At 37.5% G+C, this 19,021-nt stretch overlaps 3 protein-coding genes across 3 annotated transcripts; 2 read left to right on the forward strand and 1 right to left on the reverse strand.

The window, feature by feature from the left end:
• The first annotated feature begins 1,774 nt into the window (after nucleotides 1–1,774).
• LOC129776138 (actin-related protein 2/3 complex subunit 1A-B) lies at nucleotides 1,775–3,475 on the forward strand. The gene is made up of 3 exons (XM_055781575.1): nucleotides 1,775–1,912; nucleotides 1,988–2,132; nucleotides 2,194–3,475. Exons 2-3 carry the CDS (start codon nucleotides 2,060–2,062, stop codon nucleotides 3,240–3,242), a joined length of 1,122 nt encoding a protein of 373 aa, XP_055637550.1. The 5' UTR covers nucleotides 1,775–1,912; nucleotides 1,988–2,059; the 3' UTR covers nucleotides 3,243–3,475.
• Nucleotides 3,476–11,285: 7,810 nt separating this feature from the next.
• Nucleotides 11,286–12,074, forward strand: LOC129776992 (protein D2-like). Its single transcript, XM_055783002.1, has one exon. The coding sequence runs from the start codon at nucleotides 11,357–11,359 to the stop codon at nucleotides 11,984–11,986; it is 630 nt and encodes a 209-aa protein (XP_055638977.1). The 5' UTR covers nucleotides 11,286–11,356; the 3' UTR covers nucleotides 11,987–12,074.
• A 5,750-nt stretch (nucleotides 12,075–17,824) lies between these two features.
• Nucleotides 17,825–19,021, reverse strand: LOC129773425 (uncharacterized). Its single transcript, XM_055777032.1, has one exon. The coding sequence runs from the start codon at nucleotides 19,019–19,021 to the stop codon at nucleotides 17,825–17,827; it is 1,197 nt and encodes a 398-aa protein (XP_055633007.1).

A 19,021-nucleotide genomic window follows, 5' to 3' on the forward strand; every position in this document is an offset into this window, starting at 1 on the left:
ACGCTAGAATTGCAACCAGAAGGCGCAGCGAGTAAAATGATGATGTTTTGTTTTTTTGGTATGGAATCGGTTTGATTTGTTTTGAAAAATCAGAAAATTTCTGCAAATTTCCCCGATTCAAGTTTTCTTTTTACGCTGAAAAAGGTTAGAAAATCATCATTTTACATTGTTTCATTCATAACATATGACGAATGATTCGATTCAAGTATTATAATTTACATTTTTCACTAGGTAAATGATGGGTGGCATTTGTTGCGCTTCAAATATTGCAAATCCTTCTCGTATCCGTCGAAAGGAAGCCCCTGCATAATCAATGGTATGAACCAACTTGATATGATATCGATTACATTCATTATTCATTGCATTATTCACAGTTTGAGCTTCTGAAAAATGTCCAGAAGTTAGTACTCATAACCTATATTCACTATAAAACATAAACATTTCGAAGATTATCTATGACTCTGGTCCAATCGCGTGTTGAGACCATTGTAAATAGACAAAAATATAACTTTCTTACCATTTACTGATGACATTTAATGGCTAAAATGATTTTAATTATAAATTAATGAAAATAATCACGACCGAATCAGTGCTAAAATAAACAAACACCCTCACTTTTGTGGTTCTGAGCTCTAATGTAGATGTCACATAAGCTGATTCAGCTTTGTGTAAATTCATCATGTGACTCAAGTCGAGTACTCAATTGGCGAATTTACGTTGGATTTACAACCAGATGGCGCAGCAAGTAAAATGAGGATGTTTTGTTTTTTTGATATGAAATTCATTCAAATTTTCTAGAAAAATCAAAATTTATCTTCAAATTTCCCGGTTTCATGTATTCTTTCCACGCTGAAAAGGTTAGAAAATCATCATTTTACAATGTGCTATGTGTATGACGAGGAATGGCTTGTTATAAGTATTGTAACTTAAATTTTTTTCAACTAAGTAAACGATGAATAGGGTGTTTTGCGCTAAAAATACTGCAAATCCTTCTTGTATCGGCCCCTACAAAACCAATGATATCAGCCAATTTGATATGATATCGATTTCATCGCAATTATCCATAGTATCAATAACCGGTATGCATTATCAAACTTAAAATTTTCGAAGATTATCTATGACTTTGGTCAAATAGCGTGTTGAAACCATGGTAAAAATACAAAGCCCCTACTTTCTTACCATATACTGACGACATTTAATGGCTGACATTAATCTAAATTGAAATAAAATGAATAACCATCACCGCGTCTTGCTTTTCAGTGTGTAAAATAAACAAACACCATCACTTTTGTGGTTCTGAGCTCTAATGTAGATGTCGCATGAGCTGATTCAGCTTTGCGTAAATTCGTCAATTGTTATGTCTTGTCTTAAGGTGACCGTACACTTTTGCACAGAGGTCAAATATTTTATTCTTTTTGACAGATAAAGTTTGGTTTAATATTTGTACAAACACTATTTTGTTTGCCATTCTTAAATTTTCAACAGTGGCAAACATTGTCAAACATCAAACATAGAAAAAAATCGACTGAAGAAGAACAGATCGAAAATACATTTTAGACATCCAATAATTGAATATTTGCCTTTTTATTTGTGATTTGTGTCGCATATATTTGATCAGTACACGTTGATCAAATTTGATCTGTTGTTGAGAACAGTTGTTGAGCACCTCTAACCACGCACCTGCCATCTTCATCTCGAATTTTGCACTATTTATGATCATGTGGCTTTCCCCTCTAGTGTGAGAAAGTTAAACTGTCAAACTGGTGGACGGCCACAAAGAAACGTCATTTTCATTCAATACGAATTTCTACGCTGCAGTGCAGTTGGTTGATTATTTCAGATTAGGTGAAAAATTCGTGTAGACGGCCCAGAGTCCGCGAATTTTTTTTTTATAAATTGCATTTCAAAATAGGTATGAGTGTTATTCCACCTTATATTTAGTGCTGCGAGATAAATATATCGATGCATTTCCTTTTATCTATACTAGACTTTGCGTGGGGTGTGACCGTCTGGTACTGGAAACGATTGATTAGTCACCGTTTGGGCGAATTTTGATACAATGACCGAGCGTCACACTTTCGGGTGTAATCTAAATCCCATCACTTGTCACGCGTGGAACAAGGATCGATCCCGTGAGTTATTCCAATATTCTACACCGGTTTAATTAGAAAATTGGAATTACATGTTTTTCAGAAATTGCTATATCGCCTAACAATAATGAGGTTCATATCTACAAGCGTGACGGATCCGAGTGGAAGTTGTTGGACGTGCTGAATCAGCATGACCTACGTGTTATGGGCATCGATTGGGCCCCCAACACCAACCGGATTGTAACATGTGCGGTGGACCGGAACGCATATGTTTGGTCTCAGGGTGACGATGGCAAGTGGAAGCCAACGTTGGTACTTTTGAGAATTAACCGGGCTGCCACTTGTGTCCGCTGGTCGCCGTTCGAGAATAAATTTGCGGTCGGTTCCGGTGCTCGGCTGATTTCGGTTTGCTACTTCGAATCGGAAAATGACTGGTGGGTTTCGAAGCATATTAAGAAACCCATCCGTTCGACGGTGACTTCATTGGATTGGCATCCGAATAACATGCTGTTGGTAGCTGGTTCCACCGATTATAAGGTCCGTGTGTTTTCTGCCTTCATCAAGGATATTGAGCAGCATCCGGAACCCACTGCTTGGGGACCGAAGAAGCCTCTCGGTCAAATGTTGGCGGAATTTAAAAACTCAACCAGCGGCGGAGGCTGGGTCCACAGTGTTAGCTTTTCTGCTGACGGTAATCGGATTTGCTGGGTTGGCCATGACAGTGCAATTAACATTGGTGAAGCGAACAATGGAAACATTGCTATTAAACTCAGGACGGAGTATCTTCCATTTCTCTGCTGCGAATGGATTTCTCCACAATCGATTCTGGTGGCGGGTCACAGCTGTGTGCCACTCATCTATACTATAGACAACAATACATTGATTCTAGCGGCCAAACTGGATAAGTCAACGAAGAAGGAACAGGGCGGTATATCGGCTATGCGTATTTTCCAATCACTGGATCGAAACTCACGCACTGAAAACTCCGACACAAACTTGGAATCGATTCACCAAAATGCAATAACATGTGTTTGTTTGTATTCTGGAAGCAAAGGAAATGCTCAACGCATCAGCACATCCGGCTTGGATGGTCAACTGGTCATCTGGGATATAAATACGTTGACTCGCTCGATGCAAGGGTTGCGAATCTAATGCATTGTTGCGGAAATCAAACAGTATTCATCAGCATACAGGAAATAAATTCCAAATATCTTTTCAATACTTGTAGCTGTCTGTTTTCGCTATCAGTGAAATGTTTGAGGCGAACGGTTTATTTTATGCACTTAGATAAATAAATTTCTGATGAATGTAGAGTCATTCAACAAATTCCAAATTACGCAATTGACTGTGTGGAATAAACACGTATTAGAAAATGGCTTGAGTTACTTGGATTAGTAATCTATGTCTGCGAGAAAACCAATCCGTTTTCTTCCCAATTTGTTTTGCTTACAGGTTAGATTTTTATTTATAGCGAATTCGTTTTTATTCAGTTTCAACCCCAGTGCCACACTAACTGCTGTCAAAACGTTTTTTGACGTAGGATTACGTCTTTCGGGAACATATTGGGGTACAAATTGAAAATCGAAATTCGAGCACATCGTGAAAAATGTCCAATTTCAAACGCTCATTGCTCAGTCATTTCTTGATGGATTGATGAAATTTTTGCGTCAATAGATATCGGCACTCCATAACAATTTTTTGTTTTGAAGAAAATAATATATGTCATGAAACTAACTATCGAACAATTGAAAAATCTCAGCCCCTATCCTAACGGAAATACCCACTTCTGATTGATCGATTGACGACAAATGAGGCGGGTCCCTAACAGAGACATCAAAACCAAGCTACCTGGGGGAAATCGACATTGAAAATACATGAAAGTAGGGGGTAGTGATCTCCGATTTATGAAATTAATCGTTCATCAGCTAATCGAATACTTTTCAGCAGTTTGATATTCGATACGATTAATCGCCCCAAATAATCGATTAATTCGATTAATAATCGATTTCTGTAGGAAGTATTCGATTAATGGAACGATTATCGGGAATCACTAGTTGGGAAAACTTTTTTTCCTATAACAATGTGTTCCCTAACAGAGACATTAATACCAAATCATTATCAAAGAGTTTAACGATGTAATCCTTCAAACATATCTGAAATCAACAGATAGCCTAACGGAATCCTACGTCAACTATGCGGTCGTGTCTCGCACACAACCCTCCTGTGACTTTTTATTCACTCAGTTTCAACCTAGTGTCGCACTAGGTTCGGCCCAAGGCGCCTCTATAAATTGATATAAGCGCCTTGGTTCGGCCCTAACGCTGTTAGTTTCGCACTGAGATGTTTCCAGGGGTATGACTAAAACGTCAGATCCCTCATATTGCCAGTGTACCAAATAATGCTGCGGTTTACTGACATTTTGGTTCTATCAATTACTATTGTTTACAACTCGGTCCGGTTATATAGTCGAATAGTGGCTAACTTTAAATTCCATGTTAAATTTGAACACCTCCATGTGAAACCGAAATATGAAAATTGCTCATGCAGTTAAAAATAAAGCATACTTTCTCCGTGATTTCAATGATTTCAATCCTCGTAAATGATATGTTAGTAAACAAATGACGCCATATTGATTTTGATTTTGGGTAGCCTATATTCAATTGATGTCTAACCTAGGTAGTGCGGACTGAATCAAAACGGCTGTCAAAAAAGATCCAATTGAAATGTCAAAAGAGATCCAACGATCAGGAGTGTTATTTTTCTTATGATAATCAACACTATAAAAGAGGTATTGTTGTCAAGGGCAAAAATAATTAGAATTATAAAATGAACGAGCTACATTTTTCCGTCAATTGTTTAATTAACCATTGCATCTCTGAAAGAGCATCTCAACCTTTCACTGAGCAACGCATTTTTAATCTCCCCTCCCTTTGACATAACGTTTTTTCCGAACGAAATAAAAACAAACGAAGTCAGAGTCACGTAAATGTTTACTCCTGCGATTTGAAAATATTCGATAAAAAGTGGAAGGAAGAGATGCCAGATGATTTTTGAAAAAAGTCTGTAAAAACATGTGAATGTCTGTTAAAAATGTGGAAAAGTCTGTAAAAGTGTACAGATCTATAGAAATGTTTTTTAACGTTAATTTTCACATATTCATTAATACTTTGTACATCGCGATGCACGTAAGATTGTATTTTGTATATATATACAGCCATTCCATGCCAAACCAATATAGTGATTCTCAGATCTTCGTCAAAAGTGGTAATTTTGTTCTTTATCGCAAAACATTAAACTCGTATTTTTTTATTTTTTCATTAGGGTGCCCATTTCCATTTTAGGGTGATCCAAAAAATTATTTTTTTCCACTTTTTTCAAAAATGACTTTTTTCAAAAATTTATAACTTTCGAACCACTTAACCGATTTAGATGATCGACATATCAAATTCAAGCCAATGAGCTCTAATTGAGAAATATTGAAATTGCAGGTAATATGGATCCTATTTTCGCAATTATTGATTGTAGTCGTTTTTCAATGTATTCATGGCTTTGGACTAGGGGGCGCTTTTTTTTCTATATTTCTAATTGAAAGCTGAGAATTTTTACATAAAATATCTCGATATCAAAGATGCTTTTTTTTCGTTTTTGAAATATGATTTTTCAGAACTAATCGATGGTTCGAAAACAATTTTTCCTCATTTTTCCCACTACAAAAAGTCATAACTTTTGAACTATTGGACCGATTCCTATCATCGACATATCAAATTGAAGCTTACGAGTTATTTTTCTATGGAAAAATTTTACTTTTGCGAAAAAATTGAATTTTTCATTTTTGTAATTATTGATTCAGTTAGTTTTTCATAGTTTCCTCGGTTAAAGATAGGAGTGCTATAATTTTTTATATTTTTCATGGAAAGCTGAGGATTATTTACCTAGCATATCTCGATATCAGAGATGCTATAATTCTCATTTTTAAGTTATAACTTTGTAAATTTAACATGTTTTAAGTCTTCGATCAATATTCCCGCTTCTAGAATCCAAACTTCCCGCAAGTGTGATATTTTTTCAAATTTTGCTTATTGGCTTCCATTTAATATATCGATCATCTAAATCGGTTCAGTAGTTAAAATGTTATGATTTTTTGCAGAATGTTATTTTTGGACAAAGGGGGAAAAATGATTTTTCGAACCACCGGTTAACTTTGAAAAATCATATCTAAAAAACGAAAAAATAGCATCTCTGATATCGATATATGTTATGTAAAAAATTCTCAGCTTTCAAGAAAAAATATAAAAAAATATGGCGCCCTCTAGTCCAAAGTCATAAAAAAATAAAAATACGATTACAATCAATAATTACTAAAACATAATCATTTTTTTCGCAAGTTAAATATTTTTCACTAAAAGGCTAGGTCATTAGTTCAATTTTATATGTCGATCTTCTAAATCAGTGATTCAAAAGTTATTAATTTTCATTTGTCATTTTTGGGAATAAGTGGAAAAAATTGATTTTTCGGGCCACTTAATAACTTATGTGTTGTAAGTGTGTTTAAATGTTTCAACAATCTACACATACATACATACACATATATACGCGTTGTTAATTTTTATAAAAATCAGTATTTCTTCGTTGATATATTGGACATCCACCAAGGCTTGCGGTCTTGTCGTTGATGAAATTTATAAGAAAATGCAGTGAATATTTTCCATCCGCCATGCAAGGCTATACAAGTTTTAGATCACCACACGGCCATGAACCATGTCTGTGGTAACAATATCGAACAGTAACCCATATTTCGTCATAAGCAGACCCGAAAGCGAATGTAAGTTGTTGAAAATAGAATGAAAATTTTTATTCGATGTTGTTTAAATACTTAGAAGACATAGTCCTGACCCTAACTTAACTATTCTTCAATAAATCTCCTTGCATTTCAGCAAAACAATCTTATCTAGAACAGAAAATAATTATCAGAGACAATTTTCATTCAAGATTTTTCCTTTCCTGCAGAGAATGCAATTTTTCATTAATTGTGAATAACCGTATTCTCTCTTTCGTCTGCAATGATGTCATGGCAAAAGTACGAGTTTCAAACTTTATACACACCAGATTGGCCAACCAGAAAGACTGCCGGGCCGCAGGTTGAGTATCGCTGGTCTAACGTCATGTGTATTGATATAAACTAAATATAATAACTTTTCTGTATTAAAACTATGGAAAAATGTCATATGGTGAGTCGAATATCTTTGATGTGATGAATAAAGCCTCTTATTTTTCAAAAACCTGTGAAATATTTTTGTATCCAAAAAGTCTACAACAAAAATGAAAAGTGTTTTACAGATGTCTGTAAATTTACAAACATATTTGTAAATGTGGCATCCCTGGTGGTCTGAGAATTTATTGCAAGAAATCGCTTGAAAACATGCATGAATTTGCTTGAAAATGAAGTGGATTGAGTCCGCACCACTTAGTGTCTAACCCCAGAGAAGAGAAGTGGAACTTGAGAGAAAAAAGTGGCAACGATTTGTGGCAAGAAAATGTAAACAGTGAAAAAATTGACAGATGGTTTACGCTCTAAAAATTGAACATATTGTTAAGATGTCTCTAAGAGGGTGGGAGACATCATATATAAGGTGGGAGGTTCGTATATAATGTTAGCATCATCATGATAAACACGGCGAATGGGATACAAATTATGAACTGAAAATTGAATAAAATATACATATACACGCTGAAACGCTGTGGACAAATATTATAATGCATTTTTATCGGCTTATGTATAATGCATTATCAAAATAAACCCATATGTATTGTAATCATAACTTGCTGTTCTATTCATAACAACATTTATGGTCGTATTCCACCAATGATGACAAATGTGTAATTTACGAATGAAGCTTCGCCATAGAAACTGAACATTGAAAAAAAAATTTAAATGTGGTAAGAGCATCAGTTGAAATATTTTAAAGCATTCTCATCGGAATAAATTGAATGATACAATAATTATACGACTAAATAATGTATGTACGTTTAAAAAACAACTTAAAAATATGATTTCTGAATAAATTTCTTTTTTTTCAGTTTCGAACACACCCCGTAAAAAGCCATTTTTTAAAATACCCTCTGTTGGTATTGTATCTAGAATTTACAAGGTAATGAAACGTTAACATCAATTAGTTTTTAGTAAACAGCTTTTTAGCTGCCGGGGAAATTAACACCAAACTATATACTATATATATTCCATGTCAATTATTGTTCGTAATTGTTCTTTATAGTTTTCATTCAAGGGCGCTACATTTTTTTATATTTTCCTCGAAAGCTGAGGATTTTTTAGATAACATATCCAAAAATGTGTAATGTTTTTAAATTATGATTTTTCAAATTTAACCTATGGTTGAAAAAATTATGTTTCTCCTTTTTTCCAAAAATTACGTTTTTCAAAAATTCATAACTTTTGATCTACTGAACCGATTCAGATAATCGACATAGTTAATGCAAGTCAATAATTTCACACTTGCAAAAAATTTTTTTTTTATTTATAAAAAAACAGATACAATTATTAAGCACGAAAACAAAATTAATTTTTTTCGCAAGTGCAATATTTTTCCAAAAAATTCTAGGCTTTAATTTGATATATCTATCATCTGAATCGCTCTAGCAGTTCAAATGTTATGAATTTTTGAGAATAGGAAAAAGGGGAAGAAATTAATATTCCGAACTATCGGTTAATTTAAAAAAATTATAACTAATTTTGAGTTAAAAATCCTCAGTTTTCAAGAAAAAATATAGAAAAATATAGCGCCGTTGGTCCCGAAACCATGTAAACTATAAAAACGGATACAATCAAGAATTACAAGAAAAAAATTCAAATTTCTTGCAAGTTTGACATTTTTTCCAAAAAAGACTAGCTCATTAACTTCAATTTGATGTATCGATAATCTGAATCGGCTTAGTGGTTCAAAAGTTATGAGTTTTTGATAAAAGTCATTTTTGGGAAAAAGTGAAAAAAATCGAATCACCCCAGCAAACATTAAATCGTATAACTTTGCATATGATAAGTTACATAAATTCGTATCAAATCACAATCGCATAAAATATCAATCAAAATATCGATCATGTATATCTAAACTCGAATAAAATGCAAAAACACGATTTTCCATGTCATCGATGGATTGAGTGGTAATATTGTCGGATCAAATCGCATATCAGTCCAAAAAGCATCGCATATCGTTATATACGGCTTTATATGCGTACACAATATGGCATATACGTATATAGCCTCCACTTTTGCGTGTATTTGCTAGTTATATGCATCATATATCATACAAATGTGTCTTGGTTGTATGTATATCGCCTCCAATTATAGCTATTCATACGACTTAATGTTTGCTGGGACCCAACAAAAAAATAATACAGGTTCAATATTTTACCATAAAGAAAACAAGCTACCAATTTTCACGAAAATCTTTCACGAAAATCTGAAAACCACTATATCGGGTTGGCATGGAATGGCTGCAATAATACTGCAGTAATACTGCAATAGTTCACAAATTTCAAAGTTCGCGTTTTTCTTGTTGTTTTTCATGTCTTTTAGAAAATATCTTTAACTTCCTTGAATAGTGGATGTGATATAATCCACTTTATATATGTATATATATTAATAAATATTTTCAAACGAATACATTTTTCAAACAAACTGCAAAACTAAATACTTTTATACTGTGCCTTAATTTTTTGATTTTAACGTTCAAAGACTCTTCAATAAAAATGGCATTGAAAAACTGAGTAAAACTGACATACAATTATGACGGATGATTGCTTCTTGATTGACGCGTGCTCCAACTGGCGAACTGCCAATTAAAGGCACTCCAACTAAAAAAGCGCTATAAAACTACTATAAAACTGTGATAAATAAAATTCATGTGAATGGAGACGATTTTTGTGTACAGCACATGCCACGTGGGCCTTTTGCTGATTAAATAAGTACGATTTCTTCCAAAACGTCATAATTTTACAACCATTGAGTCGATTTCAAAAATCGTAATATCAAATGAAATCTTATTCTTCTATGAATCAACTTCAATCTGTCATTCAAACAAACTCAAAAATTGAATACTACATAAAAACTTTAATTATAAAGTTTAGAGAATTTGCGACTTAATTTTCTACAATTCGCTCTTTCACACCAAATTTCTATCTTGTCGCAATTTCAAACCTCTCAAAATGATAGGTCAAAGAACGAAAAGCAGGAAAAATTACAAATAATGGGGGGTAAATAATAAAGCAAAGGTAATCATGGATTTTTAATAGATTAATCTCATAAAAATATTGAAAAAAAAACATTCCTTTTTTAATTTCTCTTTCAAATTTTGATAAAATTGCACTGAATAGTTAAATAAGAGCAATATTAATATTTGAATAAACTTATGTAATTATAAACATGTTTATATAAACCTTCCCATCTTCTCAATTTTCATTAAAGACCTTGCGTCAAGACAGCTAGAAATCCATACACTCTCAAATCAAGTGTGCCTGAAAAAATTATATTCTTCACGTAAACAAGCGATGAAAATGTGGACACTTTTTAGTCAGTGAATTGTATGGAGTTCCACTGCTGTGTCTAACCCCTTGATGTTTCACGGGTTGGCACTCGGGTTCACCAATACAACTATACTGAACTGTCAAGTTCCGAGTATTGTTTTGGAAATTCTAAACATGAAGACTACGAAAATGGAAAGCCCTGCTGCTTTTGCATTTGTATTATTGGAATCGTAATCCAATTCGGATTCTGATTTTGAAGAGTTAATTCGCGTAGACGGCATTAAGCTTCGTGTGCTTTCATGGGGAGGCAAAAATAATGATGGATATTCAGGCGGAATAAACATGCTTTCAAAATCAAAATTATGAATGGAAATTTACTTTAACGTATCGAATGTTTATTCTATGTGATGAAATAAGAGGTTTTTTAATCGATATCGCAGAAACATTGAACGAAAAACTTTTATATTTTTACACTGCACTTGGCCCTTCTGATCTGATAGAGAATAATTTACCTCCCAAGCACTAATATCGCCACCAGACGTCGACACCGTACATTTGTCGTCGCAAATATAAACAAATCAGACTATATAACGCACACCAACAAACCGCCGCATTCGTGGAACTGAAAATGTTTTTTTTATTACAGAATCAGTGTGGCACTAACTCAGTTTTAAAAACGAATTCGCCAATAGCAACCGGCCGATACAGTTTTCACATTCAGTTCAACAATGTCAATTAGTCTGCTACAGTCGTGTCCCACCCTCACTCGTAGCATTTTTGCAAGTTCTGTTCGATTGTTCAGTTCCGCCATAGCTAAGAGCATGGAAAAGCATCAAGTCGTTCCTGATGTGATTCCTGTGGCCCCTTCAGTGGTTGCAAAAGTTAGCTACCCGAGTGGTGTTGTCGTCAACGAGGGTAACGAGTTGACCCCAACACAGGTGAAAGACATCCCAAAGGTAGACTGGGATGCCGACGGATCGACTTTCTACACTCTGTGCATGACCGATCCTGATGCTCCAAGTCGTAAGGAGCCAACGTTCCGCGAGTGGCACCATTGGTTGGTGGGAAACATTCCGGGTGCCGATGTGGCCAAAGGAGAAACTCTGTCCGAGTATGTCGGTTCGGGACCACCGAAGGGAACCGGTCTGCATCGTTACGTGTTTCTGGTGTACAAGCAGAACGGCAAGCTGAGCTTCGATGAGCCGCGTTTGACAAATCGCAGCGGAGATAACCGTGGAGGATTCTCCATCAAGAAGTTTGCCGATAAGTACAAACTTGGAAATCCGATTGCCGGCAATTTTTATCAAGCCGAGTGGGATGATTACGTTCCATTGCTGTACGAGCAGTTGGGTGCTTGAAGCACCACGAAAGGTTCAAATGTGATGGAATTAAAGCGCATAGAATGTACTGGAAATATACGACAATATAAATAAACCTGTCTGATAAGCGTTTTTTTATTTCTCCAGATTATTTCAGCAGCGGTATTTTTAACGCAAGCTAACATGATTCTGGGGACGTAAAAATGATAGCGACGGTGTAACCATAAAGAACGTAACATAGATCATGCCATTGCTCATGATTGCATAGTTGGCTTAACCACCAGCACCATAACGTGAAAACATATTTGTGTTCTTTTTGCTTCTTTTTGCACATGTCTGCAATTCCGGGACATCGAAGCTGAGTTTGACAGCCAGTTCACATGAGACAAATATAAACAAAAAGTTTTGGATTTGAACAAGTAGTTTCACGCGAGTAATTAGGCCCTATTATAGAAATCGAGGCGATAAGAGTTAGCTCTATTTTACTATTATAGAAATCGAGCAATTCGATAGCACCGAGCGAGTGATATGTATTATAGTGACTTTCAACGCTTCTGGCTGGTTCGTCACTTTTACCTTCCATTTTGGAAGAATGTCGGGAGTGAGAATTGAACTCATGATCTTGAGCGTGAGAAGTATGGATGTTACCTCCACGCCAGATCGGCTCCCTGAGCGAGTGATAGCTATCGATGCAAGTGTCAGAACTTTTGGAGTTGTTTGGTTCACTTGTTGCATATCTTCAGAGAATTATTTTGTTTTGGCTTGCGTCCCTGATATTTTCCTTTGGGAAACATTTCAGAAACGCTTAAACATATGCATATGGAGCAACGCCGGACACTCTGTTTTCGACGTCAGGACATCAGACCCTAGCATAGCACGGGCGACATTGCGGCGAACAGCTAAGGTGTCTAAATTGATTAGAAGGCATCTACTATCATAGCTGGGTAGCCGAAAAGGATCCCTCCACGGCAAGCGTCGAAGAGAAAAGCGCACAAACCTGCGCTGTACAGCTTCAATTCTGTCGACACCATTTTGGTAATAAGGACTCCAAACTTGACAGCCGTACTCAAGAGTCGAACGTACCAGCGAGCAGTACAAAGACTTCAAGCAATATATGTCATTGAAATCTTTACCGATTCGAAACAAAAAGCCCAGACTTCTGGAAGCATTGCCCACAATATATGAAATGTGCTGCTGGAACGATAGTTTGCTGTCTAGAAGTACCCCTAGATCTTTGATACAGTTGGTTCTCTCGATGGAAGTATCCAAGAGTTTATAATCGAACAAGATCGGTTCCTTTTTTCTTGAATAGGTGATAATAGCACATTTACTTGGGTTCACCTTCGTGCAATTAGCAATACACCATTCGGCAAAACTATCCAGCTGTTGCTGAAGTAGGCAGGCATCGGCAGTCGAGTTGATTATAAAATAAATTTTCACATCGTCGGCGAGTGACAAGCGCGGAAGGTTCAGCTTAAAATTGACGTCATTGAAGTACAAGAGGAAAATCAACGGCCCCAGGTGGCTGCCTTGAGGAATCCCAGATGGCGCGTCGAATTTGCGCGAGAAATGATCCCCAATTTTTACTGCTAGCTGGCGACCGATTAGGTATGACCGCAGCCAACTGATTATTCTGCCGCCAAACCCCAAATTCTCCATTTTAGAAACCGCAATTTCGTGATTAATGCTGTCAAACGCTGCTGTCAGGTCGAAATATATCGCATCTGTTTGTTTGGCGCTATTGAAACCTTCCGTTATATAAGCCGTGAAAATCAACAGATTGGTTACAGTAGATCTCTTAGGCATAAATCCATGTTGGTCTTCTACAATGTAATGCTGGCAGAAACTAAAGATCGGTTCCAAGACAACAAGCTCAAGCAGTTTGGCGACCGAGCTTAGTGCGGAAATTCCTCGGTAGTTATCGATTTGAGTCTTGGCACCCTTTTTGACGTAGGACTACGTCTAACCGGAAGATATAGGGGGTGAAATGAAAATCTAGGCACTGAACAAGTAGGAAAAAATGCAAGATTTGGAACGCTTATAACTCGAGCATTTCTCAATAGATCGCAAAGGTTTTTGCATCAATTGATAGGAAATATATCTACGCATCTATCATAATGAATAACATTTCAGTTTTCTTGAGATAAATAATTAAATAATTGTGAAATATCAAGCATTGTCCAAATGCACTATGTGCCCATTTTTGATTGGTCCATTTTGTGCTCCTCAAATCGTACCGACCAAAACGGTCAACCAGCGCAGCAGCGAAATACAACGAAGCACGATTGGAAAGGAAAAAGAAAAAATATGAACGAAACATTGGTCGCAGTCTCACACATGCGTAATTCTCGAACCAGCCAGTCAGCTTAAATATCCCCCCTCCGCTGCCGTAACGATCATTCTCATCCAAACCGTACACCACATCGTTTCGCATCACATCACATCAATCAACCGACACAAGCAGCCATGGTTGGTTATGGCAAAGGAGGAAAAGTGAAGGGAAAGGCAAAATCCCGCTCGAACCGTGTTAGTCTGGAGTTCCCCGCAAGGGTAGCTAGGCCGAGCGCGTTAGTACCAGTGCATCAGTCCACCTAGCCGGCGTTATATAGTTTCGGCCACCGAAGTGGAAAAGCTGCTCGCGACGATAAGAAAACCCACATTCAGAACAGACCACATTCGGTTCGGTGAACATCAAGACAACAACAGGCAGTTGCAGCGAGTGGCGAGTGGCGAGTGGCAAACGTGGCAAAATCGCAAAACGACAGCGGGTAGCATGAGAAAAAAGTTTGTTCTTTATACAATCTGCTTTGGTGGCAAATCCAGAACAAGGCGGCATCGAGGGCGTTCGAAATGGTTTTTTTCAAAACCACGAGTACTAAGTTTTCTAAATTGGAACCATTCCATAAAACAAGGCGCTTTTCAGGGCCATTAAACCTTTCAAAAAAGAGTTAACGAAATACAGTTTAATGCTTTCTAAAACAATATCCAAAATAATAATAAAACACAAATTGATTTTTTCATAATTTGTTTGCCAGGATATGATGAGTATGAGAATTCGGCAGTTGTGCTGAGCTTATTGATGGTTGGGGACTTCCCCGATTATTCAATTTTCACCAATTCTTAAATTGCTTCTAGATTGAAAGTACAGTAATTTATATTTAGCTCGACTTTTAGCTAATTGGATGGATCTGTAATGCGACATTTTTGTAAACATAGAGTTCGGGGTCCAAATTATGACCCCACATTGAAAGTCGACACTGTACCACTGTCATCGGAAATGTTCAATTACAGGTTAAAATCGCCTCCAATGCGACACTGAGTGTTTCTCCGGCACGTCGCATTAAATGTAATTTACTGAACAACATGTCACAAGCTGGATGGGAAGAAATTTTCCTACTGTGAAAGCTGTGGCGAGTGGCAAACGCAATAGCTAAACAGGAAGGTTTAACCGAACAAGATGGGGATATCGAGTGATAACAAAAACACAACACCAAAGGTCCTTTTCAGAACCATCAACATGTTCATAAAGAGTAAACAGTAAACTAATCCATTTTTCAGGTAGATAGGTAGGTATTCACGTAGGAGAAGAAAATAAAACAATATATTTAAAATATATATTTAACAAAAGCTGTCCCCTTTGTACAGTCCTACGTCACTCCGGTTATGTCCCAGACATTACCCACCCGTCTTTTTTTTGCCATCGCTCCCTTTTAACGCTCATTCGTTCGTCTCGTTGGACTCGCCCCTCTGGCTGAGTCTGCCGATTTGTCTCTATCCTGTGAGTGTGTACCGCTAGAGTATAAAACACGCGGACCCCAAAAAAATATCTTATTTTCTTTCAAACCGTAAACCCGTGTGGTTGTACGGCATCGGCATCGTGGACGTAACAAAGGAGGACAAGTTAAGGGAAAGGCAAAGTCCCACTCGAACCGTGCAGGTGTGCAGTCCCCGTAGGTGTATCCGCCAATTGCTCAGCAAAGGTAGCTAGGCCGAGCGCGTTAGTACCTGTGTACCAGTTCACCTAGCCGGCGTTATATAGTTTCGGCCGCCGGAGTGATCGAGTTAGCTGACAAAGCTGCTCGCGACGATAAGAAAACCTGCATTCGGAACAGAACACATCAAGACAACAACAGGCAGTTGCAGCGAGTGGCGAGTGGCGAGTGGCGAGTGGCAAACGCAATCGCAAAACAGCATCAGGTAGCAGAAGAAAAAAGTTTGTTCTTTATACAAACTGCTTTGGTGGCAAATCCAGAACAAGGCGGCATCGAGGACGTTTGAAATGGTTTTTTTCAAAACCACGAGTACTAAGTTTTCTAAATTGGAACCATTCCATAAAACAAGGCGCTTTTCAGGGCCATTAAACCTTCCAAAAAAGAGTTTACGAAATACAGTTCAATGCTTTCTAAAACAATATCCAAAATAATAATAAAACACAAATTGATTTTTTCATAATTTGTTTGCCAGGATATGATGAGTATGTGAATTTGGCAGTTGTTCTGAGCTTATTGATTTTCACCAATTCTTAAATTGCTTCTAGATTGAAAGTACAGAAATTTACACTTATCTCGACATTTAGCTAATTGGACGGACCTGTAATGCGACATATTAAGTTGGACATTTTTGTAAACATAGAGTTCGTCGTCCAAATTATGACCCCACATTGAAAGTCGACACTGTACCACTGCCATCGCAAATGTTCAATTACAGGTTAAAATTACCTCCAATCCGATACTGAGTGGTGGTAATGCGACGTGCCATTGAAAAAAAAAAATTGTTGGAAATTTTCCAACTGTGAAAGCTGTGGCGAGTGGCAAATGCAATCGCTAAACAGAAAGGTTTAGCCGAACAAGATGGGGATATCGAGTGATAACATAACAATAAACTCTTTAGATTGAAGATAATTTTGTGATCCTGAAAAGGACCCTTTTTAGCCTGCATGTGAATCCAACGAGCGAACAAATCGTAATGAATGTATTTTCTTCTTCTTCTTTTTGGCTTTAAGAGGGTTTAAACTTTTCAGTTCATTCGCCTCTAAGGAATGAATGTATTTTTTTGCCATCGCTCCCTTTTAACGCTCATTCGTTCGTCTCGTTGGACTCGCCCCTCTGGCTGAGTCTGCCGATTTGTCTCTATCCTGTGAGTGTGTACCGCTAGAGTATAAAACACTCGGACCCCAAAAAAATATCTTATTTTCTTTCAAACCGTAAACCCGTGTGGTATCGGCATCGGCATCGTGGACGTAACAAAGGAGGACAAGTTAAGGGAAAGGCAAAGTCTCACTCGAACCGTGCAGGTCTCCAGTTCCCTGTTGGTCGCATTCACTGATTGCTCCGCAAGGGTAACTAGAACGAACGGATATGTGCCGGAGCACCATTATACCTAACAGCGATTATAGAGTTTCGGCCGTCGGAGTGCTCGAGTTGGCTTGCAAAGTTGCTCACGACAATCAGAAAACCCGCATCAAGAACAGAGCAGCTTCGGTTCGGCGCTCATCAAGGCAACAATTAGTTTCAGTGAGTAGCAAAGTGTTTCTCCGGCACGTCGCATTAAATGTAATTTACTGAACAACATGTCACAAGCTGGATGGGAAGAAATTTTCCAACTGTGAAAGCTGTGGCGAGTGGCAAACGCAATAGCTAAACAGGAAGGTTTAACCGAACAAGATGGGAATATCGAGTGATAACAAAAACACAACACCAAAGGTTCTTTTCAGAACCATCAACATATTCATAAAGAGTAAACAGTAAACTAATCCATTTTTCAGGTAGGTAGGTATTCACGTAGGAGAAGAAAATAAAACAATATATTTAAAATATATATTTAACAAAAGCTGTCCCCTTTGTATAGTCCTACGTCACTCCGGTTATGTCCCCGACATTACCCACCCGTCTTTTTATGTACAGGAATCAAAAACGCCGACTTCCAGGAAGTTGGAAATGTTCCACTAATCAACGATAAGCGGAAAATGCGACAAAGAGGAATCATCAGATTAGCTGCGCATTTCTTCAATATAATAGACGGAATTCCATCAGGACCAACTGAGCAAGACGCCTTGAGTTTGTTCATAGCAGACTGTACCATTGGCTCGTCAACCTCGATATGGGAGCAAGACTGGCCGAGAAAAGGTACGTTTCCAGCAGCAGATTCAATTTGCGCGGGTGTTATCGACTCATCCGAAAACACACTTCCAAATTTATCAGCAAATAGGTCACATATCGTTTGTGTGTCAGAACTCCAGCGCCCATTGTACTCCATTGTAGAAGGTAGACCGGACTCATTCCTTTGCTCGTTTACGAACTTCCAAAAGGACTTAGGATTTGATTTCAGTTTCAGCTGCATGTTAGTTATGTAACTACGATAACACGATTGAGTAGTTCGCTTGTATACATTGTTTAGTCGCACATAATAATTCCTAAGTGGCACGGTTCGGTACTTGGCAAATCGACGTAATGCCGCTCTCTTTGCTGTTTTCATTTGACTTAGTTCCCTAGTCTGCCATGGAGTATGCGAATGCTCTAAAGTAGTTCGCTTCGGTACATGCCTGTCAATAGCATAGTTCACGATAATGGAGAACATTTGAACTGCATTGTCTACATCGTCACAATCTAAAACATCTTCCCAGTCGATAGTAGACAGGACGTTAGAAATGGCGTTATAGTCAGCTTCTTTGAAGTCATAGTACACTGCAGTTGCGGTTTTGCGGAATTGATTTGAAGCACGGTTTTCCAAAACAAGGTGCAGAGCGGGGTGGTAAGAAACGGTTGTAACTAGCGGAGCAGCCGCTGCTGAAATAACTGGAGCTGAGTCAGCACTGCTAACGAAGCAGAGGTCCAGAATTCTTCCGTTGTTGTTCTCGACATGGTTGATCTGTTGAAGCAGGCTGATGCTGTACGAATCCAATAGGGAGACTGTGCATGTCGAAAGTGTAGAGTGATTGGCATCCGGGTACAGAAATCCTGATCTCGAAGGTCTCCATTTGATTCCAGGTAAATTGAAATCCCCGATTATCGCAATTTCATCCATCGGTTTGAGTCTAGAACGCACTGTTGCTATCGAATCGGTGTGGACGGTCAT

The sequence above is a fragment of the Toxorhynchites rutilus genome, chromosome 3, assembly GCF_029784135.1.
Source record: "Toxorhynchites rutilus septentrionalis strain SRP chromosome 3, ASM2978413v1, whole genome shotgun sequence".
Lineage (NCBI taxonomy): Eukaryota > Metazoa > Arthropoda > Insecta > Diptera > Culicidae > Toxorhynchites > Toxorhynchites rutilus.

Bases quoted from the DNA above. Each gene is read 5' to 3' on its own strand.
- LOC129776138 (XM_055781575.1), top strand. From the start codon at position 2,060: ATGACCGAGCGTCACACTTTCGGGTGTAATCTAAATCCCATCACTTGT. The intron at 2,133-2,193 runs GTGAGTTATTCC...CATGTTTTTCAG, and splicing joins GTGGAACAAGGATCGATCCC to AAATTGCTATATCGCCTAAC.
- LOC129776992 (XM_055783002.1), top strand. From the start codon at position 11,357: ATGTCAATTAGTCTGCTACAGTCGTGTCCCACCCTCACTCGTAGCATT.
- LOC129773425 (XM_055777032.1), bottom strand. From the start codon at position 19,021: ATGACCGTCCACACCGATTCGATAGCAACAGTGCGTTCTAGACTCAAA.